Here is a 26,191-nt window from a genome sequence, read left to right as displayed (position 1 = left end):
CAAAAATCATAATTAGCAAAAACTTAAATATGAAAATATTACAAGATGTTTATTATGACATTTTGTCTTTAGTTTTAACTTTTGACAATGGACTATAATAATATTTTTTAAGAGTGTTTCTCACATTAAGGTTTGATCTTATTAAGTTTATTTGTTTGTTTTAGTTAATACTCTACCATTAAATTACTTACACTAATTTCAATTGAATTATTATCTCTTCTTCTCTTTTAATACAATGTTGATTATGCATAATATTAATAAGATTATTTTTCATCTTCTTCTTATAATACAACTAATATAGTATCAGAACAGAAAAATAAAATAAATCTATATGATCAATACAAAACCAATGAAATTATAAAAAAGATACAAAGCTCGTTTAATTATTTTAATTTATAAATTATAAATTATAATTTTGTTCCTTGAATTTTGACATGTAGTAAATTATGTCCCCTAAATTTTTTTGGTCGTTAAAAATTCCCCCCGAACTATTGAGATTGTTAAATTTAAGGACTTTTGCCTAATTTCATTCAATTTTACTGTTTCAGTGATTGTTTATGTACTAAACCATGCTTCTCAGACTTTGATATCTACCAAATCATGCCCATCAAACTTTGATATGTACTAAATCATGCCCCTTGAACTTTCATTCATGTTAGAATTTTTTTACTAAAATTAGACAAAAATCCTTAAATTTAACAATCTCAATAGTTCGGGGGAAATTTTTAACGGCCAAAAAAGTTCAGGGGGCACGATTTAGTACATGTTAAAGTCCAGGGAAAAAAATTACTAATTATTTTAATATATAAAATTTATCTTTGCTCCTATTGTTATCAAACAATGAACATTAAACCAAATAAACATAAGCAAATATTTTTTTACTTGATCAATTAAATGAAAATATTCATATAAAACTATCTCAAGGATATACACTATAATAATGAAGAAAAAGTTCACATCAATCCAATTTATACAATGTAATATTATAAAAATATTACAAAAATATATTTAAATGTTGTATAATTTTTTAAAACATATATCAAATATAAAAAATGAAATTCATATAATACTATAAAATGAAGGGAAGCTAATAAACAATATTGATCGTGACAATTAATTTGGTAATCCTATCTCAATTTGTAACGTCCCCGCTTCAAGCCTTCATTGGGCCCTTACACCCACGGACTAATGGCTCTTATACACGAGTACGCCACTCTGGCTGCTTCCTGGATTGATGACTGACCCTACAGACCAACACAAGTGTTTCCAGCGTGCTTTGTCCTCACTCACACGCATCCTGGGAAAACTTCCCAGGAGGTCACCCATCCTTGAAATTGCTCCAGGCCAAGCACGCTTAACTGTGGAGTTCTTTCGAGATGGGCTACCGAAAAACAAGATGCACCTTATTGATATAGGTAGTACCAATCAATCCATTTAAGCTCTCTTCAACTATGCAGTCCCATACCTACACAGTCTCAGAATCATCCCACTTGACCTTCCCCAGGCGGTGTGGGATTGCACAGCTTACCCGGTATTTCCCTTTACGGATCACGGGACTACGGCGGTCACAATCACCCCTTACGGGTCCGACGTCCTCGTCGACCACACTTCCGGCCTGGTCGAGGCTGCGATACCATTTGTAACGTCCCCGCTTCAAGCCTCCATCGGGGCCCTTACACCCACGGACTAATGGCTCTTATACACGAGTACGCCACTCCCGCTTCTGGATTGATGCCTGACCCTACAGACCAACACAAGTGTTTCCAGCGTGCTTTGTCCTCACTCACACGCATCCTGGGAAAACTTCCCAGGAGGTCACCCATCCTTGAAATTGCTCCAGGCCAAGCACGCTTAACTGTGGAGTTCTTTCGAGATGGGCTACCGAAAAACAAGATGCACCTTGTTGATATAGGTAGTACCAATCAATCCATTTAAGCTCTCTTCAACTATGCAGTCCCATACCTACACAGTCTCAGAATCATCCCACTTGACCTTCCCCAGGCGGTGTGGGATTGCACAGCTTACCCGGTATTTCCCTTTACGGATCACGGGACTACTGACTGTCACACAATTGTGAGACTAACATTTTTAAAAATTAACAAGTCACCAATTTATCTTAAAAAATAATAACAAGTTGCATAACTTTTGTAATTAAATTTAAACATATAATTTGTTCACCCTTAACTAAGAATAATTTGCTTTCACCCAACTAGGTGTTGTATATTTTAATTAAGTTTCTAATTATTTCCAACATTAATGATTGATTTTGATTTGGTAAAGATGCTATAATATAATCTATCTATTATAGTAGCAACTAGCAAGTAGCATTAAGATTAATTTTGATTTTTCCTTCTAATCATTAAAATGGATATATTCATAAAGTGGTCAAAATTTAAATGTCGACACTATCAACTATCTACCCCACCTTCTATCCTGTCCAAATATGTGCTAATTTTCTTCAAATGATTTCTAACAAGAAATAATATGATTTGTACTAAAAAAAAAGAGTTTGTTCTCAACTTAAAAAATTGATAATTAAAAAAAAAAAAAAAACCAAAACATTATTATAAATAACTTCAATTATTATGTTTATGGTACTAGTTCCAATTTATAGTAATATTCTTATTATTATTAGGCACCAGTAGTGTTTAGTACTTTTTATAGGTAGCGTTACACACTTGGTTAGCAATATTGCTTAAAAACTATTTTTTTAAAGTTATATGAGACTCGATACTTAATTATACCAATATCGATATGACACCAAGGAGAGTGCTAGGTACTAGTAGTACCTTTTTGCAATTCTCGATTCTCTATTAATAATTTTTAGAGTACATAGTGACATAAGTACCTAAATTTTAAATTTGTAAGTGGCATAAACTCAATATTTATTTTTAGTATTCAAAGTACCTAATATTTGTAAAATTATAATTTGTCTCTAATATCACCAATATAAACTTTGTTATTGTCTTAAATAGAGCACATATAAGGTCCAAATTCTAGATCATTGGGTCTAGATAGGAACATGTAGTATCATTTATTTTTAAATTTTCTTTTAATAAATTTAAAATGTAGTCTATACTGACGAAACTGGACAAAAATTATAGTTTTACAAATATTAAGTACTTGCACTGCTAAAATTAAAAATTAAATTTATACCGCTTACAAACTTAAAACATTAATTACTTATGTTACTATTTATCTTAATTTCATTGAAACAAACATATTTTTTTGATAAATAGACAAACACGAATATAATTTCAAATATATCAAAAGAAAAAGGCAAATATTAACATAACATATACCTACCTATTATCTACCAACCAATTAAGAGTGGTCTTCTCTCTTTAAGTGAATTTATTGGTGTTCATAATTAGCTTCAAATTCATTATATCTTTTTTAAAAAATATATATTAAAAACAAATCATTTCTTTCTAAACCCAAAAAATAAAAAAAAAATTAAAAAAAAAAAAACCTAACATATGTATTGGTTACTAAAATTAGAAAATTCAAGGACCATTCATATACTTTTAGAGCATTGTCTTACATAGCATTACCTTATATTTGGTAGAGGGGAGAGAAAAATAGAGGGAGTGGGAATAAAGAGATTGATTAAATCATTTATTTGGTAAAAGAGGGAGAGGAGAGATACCCTTGAGTTGAAATGGATCTTAGTAAAACAAAAAATTTATAAAGATAAATAATATTTTAAGAAATTATTAAAAAAAATATGTATATTTTTTTATTTGAACCTTTAAGATGGGTGGGCCTACGCCTTATCTAAATACACAAGTTTTAATCCCTTCAAAAGTAAAGAAATCTAAGAAAAAGACAAAATAAAAAAACGAAGTGTCTCTTCTACCCTTTAAAACATAATATATAATTATATCAAAAATAATAAAATAGTAATTATAATATTTATTGAGCATCGCTATTAGACACCAGTAGTGTCTACCACTATCTAGACGTGTCGTCTTGCGATTAGCTAACGATACTTTTTAAAGACTCAATACGTAATCGCACCAATAGTAATATTGACACGTAAAAATGTGCTAGACACCACTGGTGCCTTTAGTATTTCTCATATATATTTTACGATCTTTGTTATTGGACACCAGTAGTGACCAACATCTTTTATAAGTGACACTCTACAATTGGTTAGTGATACTCCCTAAAAATTATTTTTTTAAGTTATATGAAACCTTATACAATATGACATTAAAGAAAATACTAGCCACCACTAGTGCCTTTTATCAATTCTCTTATTTTACACTCCATCTTTTTAACTTTACTCTCAAATCTCAATACCAAACAACACAAAGAAAAATATTATCATCTCCATCCTTTCTATACTCTCCAAACATCCTACTCTACCTCCTATCTACCAAACATAGCCTTGGTCTTAAAAGTCATTAAGAAATCACCATTCTTATTTCTTGCCCTAATTCTTTTTCTATTATTTTTTGTTATTATTATTTGAGATAAATTCTTTCTCAAACTTTGAAATTGTAAGTGTTTCTTTGATTTTAACGTAGCCTTTCCACACAATTATTACATTTACACCAACTTGAATAGTTTGATGAAGGTCAATTAATTATTCATTTTAAAGACGAAAAAAAAAACACATCATTTGTATTCACCAAAAAGAACTTCATGACAAATTATCATATCCCACTTTGAGTAATTGGTAGAAATTACAAGTTTACTTAAACTACAATTCTCAAATTTTCTTCTATTAATAGTAACCCCTTTATTGTTACATAAAAGGTAAATATAAAATAAATTTTAAAATAAATAAAAAATTCCTGCATATTAAACTCAGACAATCATAAAATCCATAGCCTAAACAATTTATGTACTAATTATAAATACAAAGTTCTCGAGCAAAATTTGAGCTAGACCAAAATTTGATTATCATTTTTATGTTTCCAATTTTCTTTTATTTTGATTTCTTTAGAGCTTTAGTTTTCCGGTTCACCGATGCAACCGGTGTATCTTTCTCCTTCTTTTCTTTCTTACCTGACTTCTCATTTGAGGGCAATTTGATTTGCTTCGATTTAGTCTTAACCATTTTAACCAACACCGATAACTCGTCCTTCTCTTTCTTAGAAGACCCAACAGCATCAGATTTTAGATGCTCATCCGTTACAGCTTGTGGTTCTACAAGTGCAAGTTGCTCCACTTCCCGTGCCTTCTCTTTTTGTTGCGAGACTAACCGAGCATAAGTCGAGCTACTCCTGCAACACCAAACTCGAAATATTAGGCCAATATAACTTTAAATGTCAATTCTAATTAAGAGCCTCATTTGATACAAAGCTGTTGGAAAATTGATTGGGTTAGTACAGACATGTGACAAAGTCTACACTTTGTCAGATACAGACAAGTAAGTACTAAATATTGATAATAAGGTTGGAGCCAAAAAGGATATGGTGACAATAATAATTGAGCATATTAATGTTGTGTAGGGAAGTGATACCTTTCGAAACGTGGGTCGGTGGGATCAAGAGCAAAAGCAGGGGAACTGAAGAGGGAGGAGAATCTGGGGTCCTCAACAATTTGTGGTATTTTGTCATCTTCTAAAGTTAGTTTAATCTTTTTCCCATCTTTACCCTTCCTACGTTTCAAGTTATAACCCTTAGCACCAGTACCCGCCGCCATGGTATCATCATCAGCAAGTAGCAACTCAAGCTCGTTTTTTGTAGCTTCAGCTTGCCCGCTAGTATCTTCTTCTTGTTTATTTCTTTTTTTACTTTTACCTTTATTAGACTTCTTGGGCTCTTCTTCGTCAGAATCGTCTTCAAAAAAGTCGCCTGGTTCGTTTATTGCCTCTTGATCAGTATCACTACCTTCATCCTCTGATGAATTCTTGGATCTATGCTTTCTAAGCTTCTTTTTCTCACGTTGTTGTCTGAGCTTGGTCTCCCAAACTGTTTCTTGTTTCTTATCCTTCTTTTCCATCATACGCTTGCTTATATCTTCCAATCCTGTATTGAAAGTGAGTTCCATGTCCTGATCATCATCATCCTCTTCCTCATCTCCATCCGAACCGTTACCAGACCCAAGTAAAGCTCGGTACATATCTCGCTTTTTCTGTTTTTTATCACTCTTACCCTCACCTTCTTCGTCCTCACCTTCTTCATCGCTTTCACTGTCATCAGAAGCAAGAAACTCCTTCAACTCTAATTCTGCTAGCTACATGTCAAAAACAGATTGCATCAGAATCGAAGCAATAAGCAACGACAACAAACTACCCCTAAAACTTCCAAGTTTTTATCCTTTTCATTCGCTATTTGAATGTAGTTTACAGCATATGCATATTATTGTTCAGAAAGCAAAAGGATTCTTCCCACCATACTGAATACTCCAAATTGATTGTATCATTTCGGACCCAGTTTCATACACGAATGTTAATATATACAAAGGTACAATCAACTAAAAATAAAGAATGTGATTGTTTAGAAAGGAAATAAATCCTAAGTGAGATAGTTACTCCAACTAACGCATCAATGAAACCATCCAACATACAGAATAAGCATGGTTTGTAGTTCAGCAGACGTTTCTTAGTACATGACAGTATGAAAACATGAATAAAGTATAGAGATAATCACGGATTAGCATAAATCAGTAAGTAAAAATAGAGCAAAATCATCTCACACACCCAACAAATCAACTGAACCATTAAACAAAGTTGACTGAATTGCAAGAAAAAGTGCATGCGGTCAACATATTCGAAGTCAAAAGGTACCAACCTGATCGGCATCAAATTTTCTTTTCAGGGTTTTTACACGATCCGGTTCATCCTCATCCCAAGAAAGATTGATATTACTGAGTTGGAGAGCTTTAGTTTGGAAATTCAAACCCTCATAGTTTGCAGGGACCTGAGCAAAATAAAAAATACTTTTAACAAATTCCATGCTAGAGTTAGAAGAAAAGTTAAATACTTCCTTTTATATTGGAGACATACAAGTCCTTCGACTTATCAAGGAAGTAAAAATAACCAGCATCATGGAATAGCTTCAAGCTTTCAAATAACTTTTACATACATTAACCTTAGTTAAAATGATTGCTACTAACCTCTGTTGCAACATCACGGGGTGGGTGTTTAAATTCCATCGAATCAGGAATGAACCTTAAATCAAGTACATTCGATGATCTTTCAAACTCAACCCCATCACAAGCTTTGTAGAGGTAATCTGCTGTAGCAACTGAGTCACATTCCACCACAGCAAAGTAATACCTGAAGATAAGTACACATACAAAATATTAAGCTTAGAAACATCAAACATGATCTCACCCGATAAGAACTTCAGACAGTTATTGGCAAAACCTACAAACATGATGTCATGCAATAAGCAATTAAAAAAGCCAAGGAAATGCTTAGAAGATAATTTAAATGTTGATGTTGTCTTTCTTTCCAAAAATAATACCTAAAACAACTAGATGCAGCATAAGACAATGAAAAAAATAAAACCTTGCAGACTGCAAATAGCCAAAAAACATTCAAACTCGCAAAACAAAGTGGTTGAAATCACCTTAGCCTGCTCTTCTCATAAGCACGCAATTTTTCATTGTCCAACTCATCATCATTGTCATCATCGTCATCGTCATCATCTTCACCATTTTTCTCATTCTCACCATCAAAGAGGGCAACAGGACCATGAATTTCCTCCTCTTTCATACGCTGAATACCGAATTCAGATGGGTAAACAGTTACGGATACCATATGTCCATCTTTAGGAAGAAAGGAGCTCAACATCATGAACAAGTCAACAGCCTATATATAACAAACAAAATTTTCAGCTTTTAACTAGATTTTTTTTGTGATATTTCAAATAAACAATCACAACTCAACCATCAAATACAAGCATGAGCAAGCCACAATTTTGAATCTAGTTTTCCGAGATTTTGTTTAAAGAAGGAATATCTACAGCATAAGTATCCAAAGTTCTGAGTTTTTAACCAGCATAAACCGAACAAATTTTTTAACAACATAAGTATCCAGTGTTAAATAAAACTGTAATTTCCATTTGTTTATGTCTTAGCTATGTAACTATAGAAGCAAAATATAACTACACGTTCTTATCCAAACCCAATGATTTAAAACTTTGTACTAATGAAATTGCACGAAAATTACAATTATACTAAAACCGGGTATTCATACCGCTAAGAAAATGGGTTTATGGTAACAAACTCAATTCATACAAACACAAATTCAATTAAGAAAATCTCAAACATACCTTAACATGTCTCCAATCCATGTTAACAACAGCAAGCCTATGAGTTTCTTTTTCGATTTCAGGTACATGTTCCTCCTGTCCAAAATGTAACTCAAACAAATCAACTAAACAATTTCATTAACCTTAAACTAACACAACATTACAAAATTTGATAATGCAATAGCAAAATTCAGTTGATCAGAGTATGATTAAGCTAAAGTAATATACCGGTTCCTCAGGCTCGTACTCAACATTAAGCTCTTCATCATCATCATCATCGGTATCAATGGAAGCATCCGATTCCCAACTCACCACGTCATCGTCATCCTCCTCCTCCGATTCAGAAGCATCCGACTCACCACTCTGCTCAGTCTCCGATTCATCTCCACCGAGTTTCACCACAGCCTCACCTTTCCTCTCTTCCTCTTCTTCTTCCTCTTCTTTATTTTCTTCAACTCGATAGTAACTCTTCAAAAAATTATCGGAATTCTGCTTCTTAGGCTTACCTCGCTTGTCCACCGGAGCAGAAGACGGTGCGAATCTCTTATCCGTAAACATACGGTTGAAACGCGAATCAATCTCCACCTTCGTCTTATGCTTTGGAGCTCTCTTAAACCGAGGGTCCGATTGTACGGAAGCGAATCGAGAGTCGGTAATGAGCTTAACATCGGGTCCGCCGCCATGGCTGTTGGAGTGAGAATGCTTGTTCTTCTTCTTCGACTTCTTATCGGAACCCATGGAGTGATCGGAGAGAGAGCTTAAAGCTTAGGTCTTGATGCGAAGAAGCAAAGCAACAATGGAGATTGATTAGGTCAGAGAGTGAGTAACAGTGTTGATTAGGGTTTAACAGAATTTGGAGTCGTGGTTTTCGAGAGAAGAATTTACAAAAATAACCACAAAGGTTTCAAATTTGCAAAATAACCACATTTTAGGGATTATTTTATAAAGAGTAATTTGCCTCATAAATACGTAAGTTTAACTTGCAAATAATAATATCTAAGTTATATTTCTGGAACTCTGTAGGTACTTAACTGTCATTAAATCGACGTGTCATTTTCTTATTGGTATATTTGAACTAATTTTTTTTTAAATAATATAAATTTAATGACTTTGACCAATCAGAGATTGACACGTGACAATTTACTTAACCAAGTACCTACAGAAATTTTTAAATTATAACTTAAATATTATTACCGCCAAAAATTAAACTTAGGTATTTATTTGCAAGTGGAAATTAAACTTAAGTATTTATAACGCAAATTATTCTTTTATAAATACAAAAATATAATTTTGTACGAAATTTTAAATATTTTACGGATTTTAAGATTTTATTTACATGAAACTGATTTTTTTTATGCTTTCAGGTTATTTATATGTTATGTTATACTTTTGTTATTGTATTATTGTTTTGTTATTTGTATATTACTTTTTGTAATTTTCACGTATTTTTTTTTTATTATTTTCGTGTTTTTTTTTTTATAGAATATTGTAAAATATTAAAAATATATTTGAACGTAAAATGTATAAATTTTACCAAAAATAATACTTTGTAGATAGTTATTTTGCTAATAATTTTTATTTTTTGAAAATTTATTTTTACAAGTAATTTTTTTTGTAATGATTATTTTATGAAAATATTTTTTGGGGAGGGTTTTAAAAGAATTAAGTGCGCATTTTGGACTTCATGCTTTACAAAAATTATTGAACGGGCTCTCTATTTTTAAATGATAATTATCAAACCATATGTTTTATAATGGTACAAACTAGATTTGAGCTTAATTTTTACTAAAGTATAAAACTTAATAATAATAACCTGACGTCGAGGTGTTATATACCCAAGTTGGTTACAATTTTTTTTTTTTTTCATTCATTCATGTTAGAAACGGGCTTTAAATTGCCTCCATATATATTTAGAAAAAAAATAGACGAAAATTGAGTTTAGGCCCTATTTAGACTATGTTGAGAAATATAAAATTAAAATTGTCATTTAACAAAACAGAGAATTCAATCGATAATTTTTACAAAGTATAAAATCTAAAATAGTATTTAACATATATATTTCATGTGAAATTTTGGCACAACTTTTAATTGTATTGAATTTAGTATACATTATGGATCACTGATATTAGAGCATTATTTCAAGATAATGTCATGTATAAGATGCATAAATTATTTCTCTAATTGTTAATTAATTTTAAGACGTAACCCGCATCTTACCACACCATATTCTTCTTTTTCAATCATACATTATTTGATCCAAATCTAATAATTGGTCTAAAAAGGAAGAACCAAAAAAATTATTTGTAATCGGGGATAGTGAGCTAACCTTAAAATATAATGGTCATAAGAAAAAAATAATTTAAGGGTCTTATTTTTTTTAAAAAAAAAAAAATATATATATATATATATATATATATGGTATTTTGTAAAATTAGTAAAAAAAAAAATAGTAATTTTAAAAGAAGAAAATTTATTTTGGATTTTTGAATTAGGTAGATACTAGGCACATGTCTGAGCCGAAAAGAGCTACTATAAGTCAAAAATATCACTTATGATCAAACTGTCCAAAATTAGTAAGTAAAATTATAACTACTATTTTAAAGGGAATTTTAAAAAATCTGATCATATTACTAAGTGGAAATATAACATATAATTCATAAATTATTACTCATGTCTTTACCATATTCTACTTTTTCAATATATACCATATACATTTCCACAATTCTAACAAACTAGCTATAATAAGAAGTTTTATTGATGAGAATGATGATGAACTACTACTGAGTTTCTGTTTAGCATTTTTTCTAATTTTTTTATTTCTTTATTTGATGATTCTTGAAAAACATCGACTTTATTATAGTTAAACACAAATTCAGATACTAATAAATACATTCTATCTAACAAAAGACAGGCATGCATGGTCGGACACCTTTTCATATGGCCCATGCCCAAATAAATAATTATATTTTTATATATATTTATATATTCATTAATTTCCAGAGAAAATATGTAGTTTATTTTAGATTAAGATATATATGTCAACATTGCTATTAGATAATTAATGACGTACTTAAAATTTAAAGTGAAGGGTGTAATTTTAATTTTTTGTAAGGTAAGGGCCAAAACGAAACTTAAAAAGAAAAATATAATCGTAGAGTTTAGACTATATTAATCTCTATCTTATAAACTATTTAACTTAATAATTATATGAGAGTTAATATTATAAGCTTATTAATATTATCTTTTATTATAAATATATATATCATAATTAATTAAAATATATAGATATTTTTTTCTTAATTATTTAGGGATTGCTCCGCTTGCTTCTAGTGTATATGGATCCAATTATAGTATTTGTAGTATCTAACACCAGGTAAAGGTAGCAATGTTAACAATATTATTAAAAAATTAATACATTAAGGTGCCGTTTGGTAACACTTTTATTTTTTAATTTTTTAATCACAAAATGAAAGTAAAATTTTTGTTTTTAAAAAATTTAATTTTGAAAAACAAAAATGCGTTCTGTAACCACTTTTGTTTTTCAATTTTAAAAACAGAAAACAAAAGTGTGTTCTGTAAAGTTCATTTTTAATTTTATTTTTTGATTTTATTTAAGTCGGGTCTAGGTCCGGGGTCGGATTCGGATTCGGGTTGAAGTCAAAAGCCGGGTTTAGCGCCAGGGCCGTAGGGAGGGGATTTGGGTCCGGGTCTGGTCGTAATCTAATAGATTGATTAAGAAAAAAAAAACTGTTTAAAAAAATATTGAAAGTGATTTTTTTTTGTTTTTAAAATTTTAATTTCTAATTATAAAATTGAAAAGTAAAAACAGTTTTATAGAACATGTTTTTAAAAAATATTTTCACTTTTCTACTTTTAAAAACAGAAAACTGATTAAAAAAGTGTTACCAAACGCCACCTATTAAATGAAACACAATACCTACAATAGAGATATAACACTTAAAGTGGTGGTAGAGAATACTCATTTCTGTCTCTCTTTATATATGTAAGAGAAAAATTTAAAGGTACTATTGGTGTAATTAAGTATCAGATTTCATATAATTTAATGTAATAACTTTTAGGGAGTATCACTAAGAGCAGTGACGGACCTAGAATTTTTATTTTGTGGGGCTTCTTTATTAATGAAAAATATTTATACCTATAGTATAATCACTTTTATTATATTTATTTAATTTTGTGAGGCTTTTCTACTATTTTAACCTATAATTATCAAATTAAAAAAATTACATTTAAATTTTTAAAAGATAATATTTTTGTTAGTGGGGCTATAGCCCCACATTGATACATGTGCGTCCGTCACTGACTAAGAGAATTGCTACCTTGCACCCTCCTCAGTATCATATCACTATTAGTATAATTAAATATCAGATCCCATATAACTTAAGAAAATAGTTTTTAGAGAATAATGCTAACCAATCGTAGAACACTATTTATAAACAAGTACTGACCACTACTAGTACGCAATAATAATACTCTATTACTAACTCATAATTACATGATGACGTCTAGAATGTATTCCCTATATCTATAAGCTAGGCCGGAACATAAAAACCGCTAAACCGTGGGAACCGCCTAACCCATTAGAATCCGCCCGCATGGAAACCGCCTATTAAAAAACCGCAAAAATTGGGTTGGGTTGAGTTTTAACCCGTTGATTGGCGGGCGGGTATGGGTTCGCCTAAAAAGAGCGGGTCCAACCCGTACCCGTTATTTATTATTATATATATATTTTTTTAAAAAATTTATTCCTAAGGCTGCCTAAAACAAAAAAAAAAAAACCTAAAACTAATTGTCGCACTATGTGTGAAAGTAAATAACTGCCTTATAGTTATTTAGATGGTGGCTTTAACTTGTGACTGTAAACCAAACCAAAGCTTCAATTTTGGTGATAATATAGTATACCACATGTTGTATTGGTATGGGGGAAGGGAGGGAGATATTTTTTTGCTAAGTAAAATTTACATATGTTGTTTAAGCAAAAAGTGGAGTCTATACTTGTGGCAATATACTTTGGAAGTTTTGATTTTTAAGCAACCCAAACCGCCCAAAAAACCGCATAAAACCGCCCTCTAAAAAACCGCCCAACCCAAACTTTTATTGGGCAGGTATGGGTTGTGATTTTAAAAAACCGCCAAATAAAAAAACCGCCAAACCGCTCAAAAACCGCCCAACCCAACCCATGTGCAGGCCTACTATAAGCTATGACTACTCATTAATAAAAGGAAATATATATTATTCATTTTCTAATAATACTTCATAAAAATAATAATAATAATAATAATAATAATAAGAACAATCTTCATGATCATCATCATGATTTGTTCTTTCTTTTCTGTTTTTGGCCTCCAAGGAAAGAAGAATATAAGAACAAAAAATGGGAAGGGATAATATTACAAATGCATACACATAAATATATAAAAGAAAATAAAAAATTTGTAGATGAGTTAAGTTAACAAACCTATACATAGAAGAGGCTCCTACTCTCTCCATCATTAAGATTAAGTTTGAATATATATTTGGGAAGAAATTAATGAAAGAGAACTAAGATATTGGCACGGCTCAATCAAACCAAATCAACTATATATATATATATAAATTAATTTTGTGTGAGTGAACCAGGCCAATATCAAAGTCACTATTTCATATATATTTTATACAACTTCTCTATCTCTATAACTGTATTCTCTTATATATAAAGAAAAAGAAGAAAAGAGAGATAAAAGTAAAAGTAAGTTTGAAGGAAGAGAGAGTGAGAATTTGGTATTTATATATGTAAATTAAAATGATAATGTGGTTGGATTTATTATTTGAAGTTAAGAAGAAGAAGAAGAAGAATGTGTATATATGAATGAGGGTACGTAGCATTTAAAACTGCGACTACCAAAGCAGAGAGCATTTAAAGCGATGATTCTGTTTTGGAATTAATTAATTAGGCCTTTTATTTATTTTGATATCATCACTCCCTTCTCCATCTCTCCATGCATCACCATTCTTCCAACTTTGACTTTATATTTCTCTGCTTCATCATCTACTTTCTTACCTACCTTACTCACTTACTCTACTCTCCCTATACATAAATAATCAGAAATATTGCTTAACACATATAATTGCTCATTACTATTTTTTCCCCTCTAATACTTTTATTAGTATAATTAAGTATTATTGTATTATATTAAATTTATTATATTTATACTAAAATATTATATATTTAGGTATCTATAAAGTTAATATCACGTATAATTTTACATAAAAAATATTGCATAAAATATAATTTAATATAATACTATACAATACAATACGTTCGATGATGGTGGTTGGTGATATGGATGCATGGGTTTGGGTGGTCTCAACGGTGCGAGGAAGAGGAAGAGACAGAGAGATTGAAAAGGAAAATGAAAGGAAAAATATTTTGAGTAGAAATTAAAAATAATATTATTTAATTGTTATAAATTAATTAAGATTAAATTTTGTTAAGCATGTAAAATGATGTATAATGTGATTGTGATAGTGGAGAGGAATTAATGAGGGAATCTCTCCTTCTGCCATGGACTGCCCAAAGCATTAATACCCAAAGCTCACACTCTACTTTTACTCCATTTCACCCCTAGCTCTCATATAATACATATACATATACTTACACCTATAGATGTATATTAGTTGTGTGTTGTGGGACGAATTTAGACAACATCAGTATTCAAAAGTCATTTGAATACCCAAAGATAAATATGTGAGTATACATTTAGAATAGTCAATACTCAACATAATATTGTATAAAATATATGTGAGTATATAAATAATTAAATCTCGTAGTTAATATAAATGAAATGAACAATGAGATTTCATATGTGTACAAATTTGTACATATCTAAATACTTATTAGGCTGTTAAAAGTAGAGAATTGCTAAAATATATTATTAATATTCAGTGTTATTTTTTATATTATATTACTATTAGGATAATTAAGTATCGAGTCTAAAAAATAATTTTTAAAAAATATCATTAATTATAAAAAATATTAAGTTACTGATATCCAATAAAAATACTCTTAAAATTAGGTACATGACATTATTATTTCTCCATATGTTTGTGTGATTCTTCTACCTACTTATTATTATTGCTTATTATTATTTATATGCAATATTCTTCTCATTAAAGAGTCCAAAGGGATATTAATTTTTTTTTATACATATACATAAATTTGATTACACCAAACCTTTATAATTCCATTTCAAAAAATAAATAAATAAATAAAAACTCTTTTAACTCTTTATTTTTTTTCAAAAAAAAAAAGAGAGATAGATAATATATAATATAATTATGATGAACCTATATAAATATGTGCTGTATTGCACAAACATATCAATTATGGAATTTTATTCATACATTTCATTTATCTAAAATTAATGATATTGATCACTTTATATACACTTTGTTACGTAACTTCAATTAAGTATTATTTTATATTACTATATATACGTATGTACTTTTCCACTATGTATTACCATACAACTTAATTATTAATTATCAATACATATTAATTCCCTCAAAAAGTGGGAAAAAAGAATATCTAGGACACTTTTAAGGGAATGTTTTAATAGGTTCCACATTTAATAAAAAAATTTAGTCTATTTTTTTTTTTTTTTTGAATAAAGGAGTTTCATTAAAAATTTAGTCTAATTTTTTTTAATTGTATATATTGTAGTTATTTAAAATTACATGTAAATTTTTATAAATTTTTAACTAATTTATAATATCAAAATTAAGATTTAAATATTTTATTACACGCACGACTAATTTTTTTATACACATGATAAGTAACTGTTTAAACTTTAATATTGTAATCTAAAAATTTACAAATAATCTTAAATATTTATAACATACGTTATCATATTTATGAATATCAAAATAGATAAACAATCTACCAAAATAATCCTTCAAAAGTCTATACAAAAATTTCTTATAATATAAATAGCTTATTAGAAGCCAAATATATACCAACTCATAATTAATTAATAATAATTGTATCAGAATTATTAAAATCCAGCCATATCCGAGGTATATACATTACCTAAAAAGTTATAATATTAAAAATAATTAAGACCCTACCAAAAAACTCAAAATTATTATTAATACAAGTATTCAGAATTGATGAGCCGTTGGATTTGCATATAGAACCAATTGAAACCCAATCAACGGTCATGATCATCTATCAATTTATATATATGGTGGCCCCTAATACCAGCTTTTTTCATTGAAGAAAACTAGTGTACTTCTTATTAATTAATATTGTAACAAATAAAAAATAAATAAAAATTAATTAAGAACAACTTAATAAATTAGCTAATTATATATATGTATGTATAGAGAGAAATAAAAGGGTGGAGAAGCTAAGCTAATAGAGATTATTAACTATTTATGTATTTAGATGAGCATTAATGAAGAAGGTTGGGATCAACTACTCAAAGATCAACCTATAAATATTTATATATATTATGATCAATATTATCAAGATTAATTGATCATATATATATGAGCATATACTCAGTTATGTAAGTTAATATATACATTTTTTTTTTTTTGAGTATCTATAGTAATATGGGTCAATGCATATCATCATCATCATCATCAAGATCAAGATCACCATCAAGAGAAGAAATTATCATAATGGAAAAGAAGATGAAAAAATCATCATCATCATCATCATTATCATCATCATATAATATTAGTAATAATATTTCAAGTAGTGATAATAATAATAATGGAAGCTTAATTAGGTGTTTGTCTATGGTGAAAGAGCAAAGATCAAGGTTGTATATTGCTAGAAAGTGTGTGGTCATGCTACTTTGTTGGCACAAATATAGCAGTAACTATTAATTATAGGGTAAGTATTATAAATTCAATGATTTTTTGTAGCGGGATAAGTGTTAAATATTTGTAAAATTGTAATTTTTCCCTATTTTTATTGTTATTACAGACTTTTTTTGAATTTATTAAAAGAATATTTAGAAGCTGATACTATATAATTCTATCTTGACCCAATAATTTAGAATATGAGTTATATATGCACTGTTTAAGACAATAACAGAATTTATACTAATAAAATTGGAAAAAAATTACAGTTTTATAAATATTGGGTACTTATTATGCTACTAAAAATCAATGAAAATAATATACATATATTTATATATACTAGGTGATTGTTACGTGCCAAGGCACGTAGTGTTAGTTTTATTTAATATTTTAGTTTTTTATTTTAATTAATAATTAAAATAGTATAATTATTTGAATGATTTGTTTTATAAAATAGTATAATTAAAATAGTATAACAATGTATGTTATTAATAGTAAAATATACATTAATCTTTTAATTGAAAAAAGTTCTATTATCTCATTTCATATCTAATAATAGTTACACAATTATATATTTATAGACTTTCACATTCTTTGCAAATTACTAATAAGCACCAATAATATTTTCATATTCTAATATTTTTCAACCTTCTCCTCTTGGTGGTAAAATTAAAAATAAAACTAAAAATAAGCACAAACATATAAGGTAAATACTCATATAAGGTAAATATAAACATTTTATCCATATTTTTCTTTTTTAAAAGATAAATAAAAAAAATTATTAATATTCTTCCAAGATAATAAGTTTGTTAGAGAGAGATGTGGGTAAGATGATTTTTTTAATTTAAAAAGAGATTATTAATATTTAAAAGATTTTTTAATTTTTTGGGTTTAATTATTGGGTTTATTTATTAACGGGAGATCAAACGTAATCGTTAAATTTAACAGAATATTCTTTTATTTTTTAAGTATATTCTGTTAAACCAAGAAATGCCGTTAAATAGGCACTTTTAATATATAAAGATATAATATATATGCTTATTTTACCTCTCTACTTTCAATTTCTCTTCAATAATAATTATTGGTCTTTTTCTCATTTATTTTCAGCTAATTTAAAATAATTTTATAGTTTGTTCAAAAAAATAATAATTTTATAGTTCGGGGAAAATATTAACATTAATTATAAATCTATAGTTGGATTCGGTTTTCAAAAAAAAAAAAATCTATAGTTGGATTTCTTAATTAGGATCTGTTTGGAAACAACTATGTAATTACTATGCAGTGTAACATAGTAATTACATTGTATTTTAAAATACAAGGTGTGTTTGGATGTCAAGTGGTAATTACATATGAATTCCTAATATCATGTTTGGTATGATATTTAGTAATTACACAATAAATTAAGATTATAATATTTAAAAATAAATTTCATCAATTAATAATATATAAATAAATAATAATCTCTTCATAAAATAAAGTCAAAACTATAACAATTTAGTAGCAAATATTTAAAATAATTTTTTTTAAGACTATCTAATTGCTCTTGCGTTCCATATATTTTGAGCTATTATATCTCTAAAATTAAACATATATAAGAAACAAATTATCATGCCTACACTATAACAATATTATATTCATTGATAGGATTTTCTTCTTTATTTGAGAGATATGGAATATATAGAAAATAGGTTGATGAAAGGTTGTATATGGGAATGTATACATGTTTGATGATTGATAGAAAAAGGGAAAGTCAATACATTAAAAATAATTAAAATATCATATCAATTAATTAAAATAATTTGAATTTATTTTTGGTATGTAATTACACAGTGTAATTACACTCAATTCTCATGGGGGTATGAGAATTGGAGAGAGTAATTGAGGCCTCCCAATAATTACACAGTTACTATGTAATTACGTGGCCACACAAATACGTCAAACTGTGTAATTACCTCCAATTACATCCAATTCCAATTCCCAAGTGACTTTCCAAACACGCCCTTAATAAATAATAACAAAATATAAGATAGTAGCCTCATCAACCTTTCCTTCTCTCTCTATATATAAGGACTATTTACAAAAAAAAAACAATATATATAAGTGTAAAAATATATAAGTAATTAATGTTATTATCATAGCACATGAGACATTTAATATAATGTCTGCAAAAAAATGGTCTTTATTTATGAATGTGTGCCCATATAATTCATACTTGAATATACTTAATTCTAAAAATATGTGGTAGATTTAGAAAAATTAAAATTTAGAATTTGTGTTAAATTTGATCCAAAAAATCAATTTTTTTTTTATATTTTATTTATAATTTTATGGCTTAAAATTTTTATTTACAAAAATATACTTGTAAAGTTTTAAAATTATAAATATATACACTTTTTTCAGCGAAAAGTAAAAAAAAAACAACTAAAAAATAACGAAAAATTAACCTCACGACAACTATAAATAAATTATAAAATAACAAAAAAAATAGTTTATTACTTATACTGAAAAATATTTTTATAAATAAAAAAGTTCAAAGTGTAAAATTAAATTTTTTCCGTATGACGTATTTTTATATATATTTTTTTTTAAAATTTTAGTCTATTATGTAAAATTCTCAAAAATAAATTTGTGTTATATTTTGACCTACTACTTACATTAATTGTGCTCCAATAGACAAAATGTAGAATAAGTAAAAGAAATTATTGTTTTTGATAATTATTTAATATTTTATTGAGAATATATATACAAAAAAATTATTGTTTATGTTTTTTTTAATTATTGTATAATTTTTATTTCTTAATTAATGGTAATATGATAAATAAATTGTAAAATTTTGTAAAATTTAACAAATTATAATAATTAGTGATATTATAGTAAATAAAAATATGATATTTATTGTGGATCAAATTTATTACAATTTTAGTGCAAAATTTGATACACTTTTTAAAACACTGTTAGAATAGTATTTTTTTTGTATTGTGCTACAATATTAATATACAACACTTTTTTTAGCACTTTATTAGAGATGTTGGGATAATATAATAATCTTAACTTGTTTATATATATATAAAAGAAAATTAATAAAGAGAGAGATATGTTGGTGATGAACTCAACAAACTTGCATTTGCATGAATTAGGCAATATATTAAAATGCATACGTATATACAAAGCTAGTTGAGATTCTTTTGTACATAATAACTATTATATATGTAGGTGTATAAGTTCAAATATTCCAAACAGAATACAGCTGCAACATATATATTATATATATAATCCAGCTAATAATTAATAAGAGACCCATCTATATACTACCCCACCACCAACAACAAAAATAACTATTTACATAATACATATATTTGGGCAAATAACATTATAAACATTTGAAATTTTAAGTTTATAATTGGTATAAATTTAATATTTATTTTTAGAAGTATATAAATATTTAATATTTATTTTTAGCAGCAAGTACTCAATATATTTGTATAACTATAATTTTTCTCTAATTTCATTAGTATAAACGTTATTATTAACTTAAACATAATACATATAAGACCTTGTTTTTAGATTATTGTATTTAAATAGAATTATATACTTCTATTTTTTAAAAAAATAAATTCAAAACAATGTCTGTACACTGATATAATTGAAGAAAAATTATAGTTTAATAAATATTATGTATTTATGCCGTTAAATATAAATATTAAATTTATACTGCTTACAAATTTGTATAATTATTATTATAATCAATCAAAATAAGAAGTGACGAGAACTTGCTTGTTGGCTCTATAGCTAGATAGATAGATATATATAATATATATGGGTGACTATTCAATGGTTACATTTTTATTGTACCCATATGGTTACATTTTTCTCTAACCTGTAATAGCAGGTTACTAATAGGTAGACTTTTCTTTTTTAGATTTAATTAATTATAATTAACTATTTTCTTAAAATAATTAATTAAACAGACATTCCTTTTTTAGAATTATTTAATTATAATTAACTATTTTCTTAAAATAATTATTTAAATATTTATCAAGACCTCTTTTAGCAATTAATATTTATATTTAAATCCTTACTTGAATTATTTTAATAATTAAGCCATTTAATTATAATATTTATAATAAAATTTATTTTTTTTTGTACAAAAATTAAACTTCTTTTGACACAAATTAAAATTCTCTTCTTATAATAAATTTTCAAATAATTAATTATTTTTAAATGATATTTAATTATTTTGTTACAATTATATGAACTAAGTATGAGACCTCAAGCTAATCAATCGATAACAAGTGCAACCATTTTTTTTCTAAAAAATCCTTCAACTTATTTCATTTTTTACTTTTTAAATATTTAAATAAAAAAATTAAATAATTAAGTGTAATAATTTAAAATTAAGATTATAAGTATAATAAAATTTAAATTATGAAAGTACATGTGTATAATTTTAAATTATAAAAAGTTTTGCTATAAAATTTTAAATAATTTAAGTATAAAAAAATAAATTGCTAAAAGATCCTTATATAGTAATAAATTGCAAAAAATTAATTAATAATTATAATTAATTTAATTTTAAAATATAATTAATCTTAATTAAAGTTTTATAAGGAAATAAATGATTAGGTTACTTTCAGGTTACAAGTTATTTATTATTTATTTTTATTTAATTTCCAAATTAATCACAACCATTTAATAGTATTCCAATGGCTTAAAAAAATGTAACCATGATGGTTACAATAAAAATGTAACTATTGAAACCTCTTCCATATATATATATAGGTAATGTTGTTAATAATATATTAAGGTTACTAAAAATATTTATATATATACATATATGTGTGTTAGGACATTTAAATTGACAATATTAATTAAGTACTTATTTGTCTATATATACAATATATTACGTACATGATTAATGAACTATACATATCTATGCAATATGCATGAGCTAATATGCTATCAATACATACACACTAATCCACAACAACAAAGCTACAGAGTGTAGCAAAGCAAGATTGCAAGCCAAATCCACATATTATTTACACAATCGGTTCTGCCTACCTATAAGTGGATTACTTACACCTATATATGTTCTAATGTTCAGAATCAGAACTTACTTAATCTAAGACCTCAAAAAAAATTATTTTTACTCATTTTAAAAAATAATATCTATTTTTTTTTTAAGTAACAGTCCAAAAATATTTTCTTTTTCTTATGTTTCATTATATTTTAAGGCCAAAAAAATCCTTGAGAGTGGACTCTGCCCAAATACCAACAAAGAGTGGTCTCCTCCTCCAAAAGAATACATTAAAATCAATTTTGATGTTGCTTTCTATTTTACTTAGTCTAACTCTCTAAGTGTAGTTGCCCAAGACCATATATTTATGTACTCAAATTGTACGTACTGCACTAAGAGAGTTGGATTAAGTGGAGGAGAGACATCTCGCTTAATCAAAACCCGTCTTGGAGTTGTCTCTCCTTCAATTGTATTTGTTTTTCGGGTGAGGCCAGTTTAATTCTCTCCCTTCTGAACTCTTTTGTAATGATTAGAAATATGGTTCAATTTTTATGTAAATGTCACACTCACTTTTTAACTAAAATATATACACTCAAATTGTACATACTTATTACACATAATTTAATTGTATAATTCAAAATTAAGTAGCCGTGTAATTTAAGTGTGTCTCAATCATAATCATTATTCTATTTATAATACTCATAATCTTGCTCTACATAATAAGTCAAATTAAGAAATCGATACTAACTAAGAAACAATAATTTAAATAACAAAATCAACTAAATCAAAAGATGGATTCTTCTGTTCTTGTGATTGTGATGAAATTAAGAATCTATTATTAATATGTGACATATACTATGAAAAAAAAAGCACCAATCAAAATTCATGGATTCTCTGTAAAATGAATCTATATTTTCACTATATATAGCCGGCATATAATAAAATATATATAATCTTGGAGAATACACCAGCTAATAATAAACTCCAAATATTTATGTCACTATATAATATAATCTCATCCAAAATGTCACAAAATTTGAACCAAATTTTATTTGTGTTTAACTTATATTATTGTTGTAATGAGTAATAATTACAGTGACATTATTATTAATGATAATAATAACATAACATTAGTATTATTACCAAAGGGATTATGGGCAACAGAGTCATCACCAGAATGGTTAAACAAAGGAGACAATTCATGGCAGCTCACAGCAACCACTATGGTGGGGATGCAGAGTGTTCCGGGGCTAGTGATACTCTACGGAAGCATGGTGAAGCGAAAATGGGCGGTGAACTCGGCTTTCATGGCGCTCTATGGTTTCGCGACAGTGTTAATATGTTGGGTTTTGTGGGGTCATCATATGTCATTTGGTTCGAAATGGACACCTTTTGTTGGAAAGCCAGGGTTGGCATTGAGTGAGAAGTTTTTGTTGGGACAATTTTCCAAGTTTGGATTTGTCCCAATGGCGGATTTTGTGTATTATGAGTTTGTTTTCGCGGCGATTACAGTTATTTTGGTTGCAGGGTCTTTGCTTGGGAGGATGAATTTTTATGCTTGGATGATGTTTGTGCCACTTTGGGTTAGTTTGAGTTATAGTGTTGGAGCTTTTAGTGTTTGGTGTGAAGATGGGTTTCTTCATGATGTTATTATTGATTATGCTGGTGGTTATGTTATTCATTTATCTTCTGGTGTTGCTGGTTTCACTGCTGCTTATTGGGTTAGCTACCATACTTAATTAATTCTATTTATTCATTTGTTATATTCTTTTAATTGCACACTTTACTTTTTGAACCTATGACTTTATATCAATAGAAAGAAAAGAATAGAAGAAAATCCCTTAATTCTCACATAGGCCTAGCGAATTAGATCTGTGATTAGAGTTCACTTACTTAGAGATTCAAATTTATAAATTTTATGTGTTTTTATATTTTATTGTGTAAAAATATGGTTTTTTCTTTCTTTCAAAAAGGTTCTTTAGTGAAAAAAAAAAGGTTCTTTAGTGGGAAAATTGAAGGAAAGATTGAAAAATATGGGAAAATCAAATAAGGGTAAAAAATTACGAGAAGGGCTAAGTAGGTACCTTATGTTGTTTTTGTTTTTCATATCTTTTAACTTTTTACTAAATTTTTCCCATAAAATAATTTTTTTTTGAGCAAAAGTCGTATTTTTACACAAAATAATTTATGAAAATTGATTTATTTATTTCTCATGAAAGTTATATTTTACCATAATGTATCTTAAATTTTGACATAATTATTCTTCTGATGATCGATTTAGTCTTTGATAAAAAAAATATACATTGATTATATTTTATCTTTTCAACAAATTTATTTAGTAATAAGTGTTATAGATTGTATTGTTCCAATAAAGAAAGGAACATATAATTAACTTCTCAGAAAATTTTTAAACATCCAATTTGAACCAAATCTTTCAATTTATTATTTTACTATGTTCAATTTTTGTACTCTCATATTTATCTTATCTATTAGTTTATCAACTTGTGATGAAACAAGGTTTGTCACATTTCATAGATAGTAGTGTAATCTAGTGTTATAGAGAGGATAATTTGTTTGGTGTTTTAGATTAAAGAAATGTTAATGGATACTAGTTAAAGTGACACAATATAAAAGTATCGATTAGGTGAAAAGAAAAAGAATAAAGAGTCTCTTGATAAGTCTTATAACTGAATTTTAAAAGGACAGTTTCAAGAATATTCAGAACTAGATAGATTTTGGTAACAAATCTACTAATTATTTAATTCCAATTAGTAAAAAAAGATTTTGAACCAACAAAAGAGTAAATTAAGCAATTACAACAAACAGATTCATTGATAATTTGATATTCCTAGTATAGTAGATTTACAAATGATACCTTACTCTACCTAAATTGTATGGTATTGTTATTAACGTAATGTTCAATATCATGTCACACATATTTTAGTTTATAACTACAGTAAAAAATCGATAACCATTTATTTTTAGATTATAATTATTAATGAAGATCGCATTTATAGGTGGGTCCTAGATTGTCAGATGATAGGAGACACTTTCCCCCAAACAACATAATTCACATGTTGGGAGGTGCAGGGTTTCTATGGCTAGGGTGGGCAGGCTTCAATGGTGGTTCACCATTTGCAGCTAACATGATAGCATCAATAGCCATTCTCAACACCCATATATGTACTGCAACCAGCCTCCTGGTCTGGGTTTCCATGGACATGATAGTCTACAAGAAAAGCTCTGTGATTGGGGCTGTTCAGGGCATGATCACTGGCCTGGTCTGTATCACCCCTGGTGCAGGTATGTTTCTTATAACTAACAAAACTTCCATGTAATAACAACTCTTTCGGAATCTAATGATCATCTATGGTGGACTGAACACAGGGATTGTGGATCCATGGGCAGCTGGAATAATGGGAATATTGTCTGGTTCAATACCATGGTATACAATGATGGTTTTGCATAAAAAATCAGTGATTTTCCAAAGTGTGGATGACACTTTAGGGGTCTTCCATACACACGCGGTTGCTGGCCTATTGGGAGGTCTGCTTTCCGGTGTCTTTGCTCAAACCGATCTTCTGGAAATGATGTACGGTTCGAGTGTGAGATTTGCTGTCTCAAATGGAAAACCAGGAGGATGGTTTAAACAGTTGGGGTACCAGTTGGAAGGAGCAGTTTTCATAACAGTTTGGAATGTAGTAATTACCTCATTAATTTGCCTCTTGATTAGTCGAGTAGTTAATCTGAGGATGAGTGAAGAGGATTTGGAGATCGGTGATGATGCTGTGCACGGCGAAGAAGTATATGCTCTTTGGGGTGATGGTGAAAGAGCACCGAGCTCACATCGCCGTTGGCAAATGCGCCCTCGAATCCCTTCCATCATCCGCCTCCGCCGCAATTGAAATTGCTAGCTAGCTAAAATCACTTCTTTAAGTGTTCCTTTTTTCATTTCTGTAAATGTTTCATGTGTGATCCCTTTGAAAACTATACAAAAGTTTTGTTCACAACAGCTTAAAAAGTGTACTTTTTTGTAATATTAACAGAAGATAAGCCAACTTGAGAAAATGCTCACATATCAAGATTCAACATA

The 26,191-nt window shown here is 28.1% G+C and overlaps 2 protein-coding genes across 2 annotated transcripts; one reads left to right on the top strand and one right to left on the bottom strand.

Annotated features, from left to right (window-relative positions):
- Nucleotides 1–4,647: 4,647 nt before the first annotated feature.
- Nucleotides 4,648–9,105, bottom strand: LOC115702649 (pre-rRNA-processing protein ESF1). Its single transcript, XM_030630068.2, has 7 exons — nt 8,442–9,105; nt 8,235–8,309; nt 7,530–7,771; nt 7,072–7,234; nt 6,747–6,875; nt 5,474–6,189; nt 4,648–5,234 (listed from the first exon to the last, which is right to left on the bottom strand). Exons 1-7 carry the CDS (start codon nt 8,949–8,951, stop codon nt 4,937–4,939), a joined length of 2,133 nt encoding a protein of 710 aa, XP_030485928.2. The 5' UTR covers nt 8,952–9,105; the 3' UTR covers nt 4,648–4,936.
- A 14,065-nt stretch (nt 9,106–23,170) lies between these two features.
- On the top strand, nt 23,171–26,146 carry LOC115702746 (ammonium transporter 2 member 3). Its single transcript, XM_030630177.2, has 3 exons — nt 23,171–23,819; nt 25,116–25,401; nt 25,486–26,146. Exons 1-3 carry the CDS (start codon nt 23,178–23,180, stop codon nt 26,001–26,003), a joined length of 1,446 nt encoding a protein of 481 aa, XP_030486037.2. The 5' UTR covers nt 23,171–23,177; the 3' UTR covers nt 26,004–26,146.
- Nucleotides 26,147–26,191: the final 45 nt, after the last annotated feature.

Source organism: Cannabis sativa, chromosome X (assembly GCF_029168945.1).
Source record: "Cannabis sativa cultivar Pink pepper isolate KNU-18-1 chromosome X, ASM2916894v1, whole genome shotgun sequence".
NCBI classification, from domain to species: Eukaryota; Viridiplantae; Streptophyta; class Magnoliopsida; order Rosales; family Cannabaceae; genus Cannabis; species Cannabis sativa.
Note: the sequence above shows the minus strand (reverse complement) of the source record. Positions and strands in the feature narration are given on the sequence as shown.

Coding starts and splice junctions, on each gene's coding strand:
- LOC115702649 (XM_030630068.2), bottom strand. CDS start 8,951: ATGGGTTCCGATAAGAAGTCGAAGAAGAAGAACAAGCATTCTCACTCC. Junction 7,235..7,529: donor TATGAGAAGAGCAGGCTAAG/GTGATTTCAACC, acceptor ACTTATCTTCAG/GTATTACTTTGCTGTGGTGG. Junction 5,235..5,473: donor ACCGACCCACGTTTCGAAAG/GTATCACTTCCC, acceptor TTGGTGTTGCAG/GAGTAGCTCGACTTATGCTC.
- LOC115702746 (XM_030630177.2), top strand. CDS start 23,178: ATGAGTAATAATTACAGTGACATTATTATTAATGATAATAATAACATA. Junction 23,820..25,115: donor GTTTCACTGCTGCTTATTGG/GTTAGCTACCAT, acceptor TCGCATTTATAG/GTGGGTCCTAGATTGTCAGA. Junction 25,402..25,485: donor CTGTATCACCCCTGGTGCAG/GTATGTTTCTTA, acceptor GACTGAACACAG/GGATTGTGGATCCATGGGCA.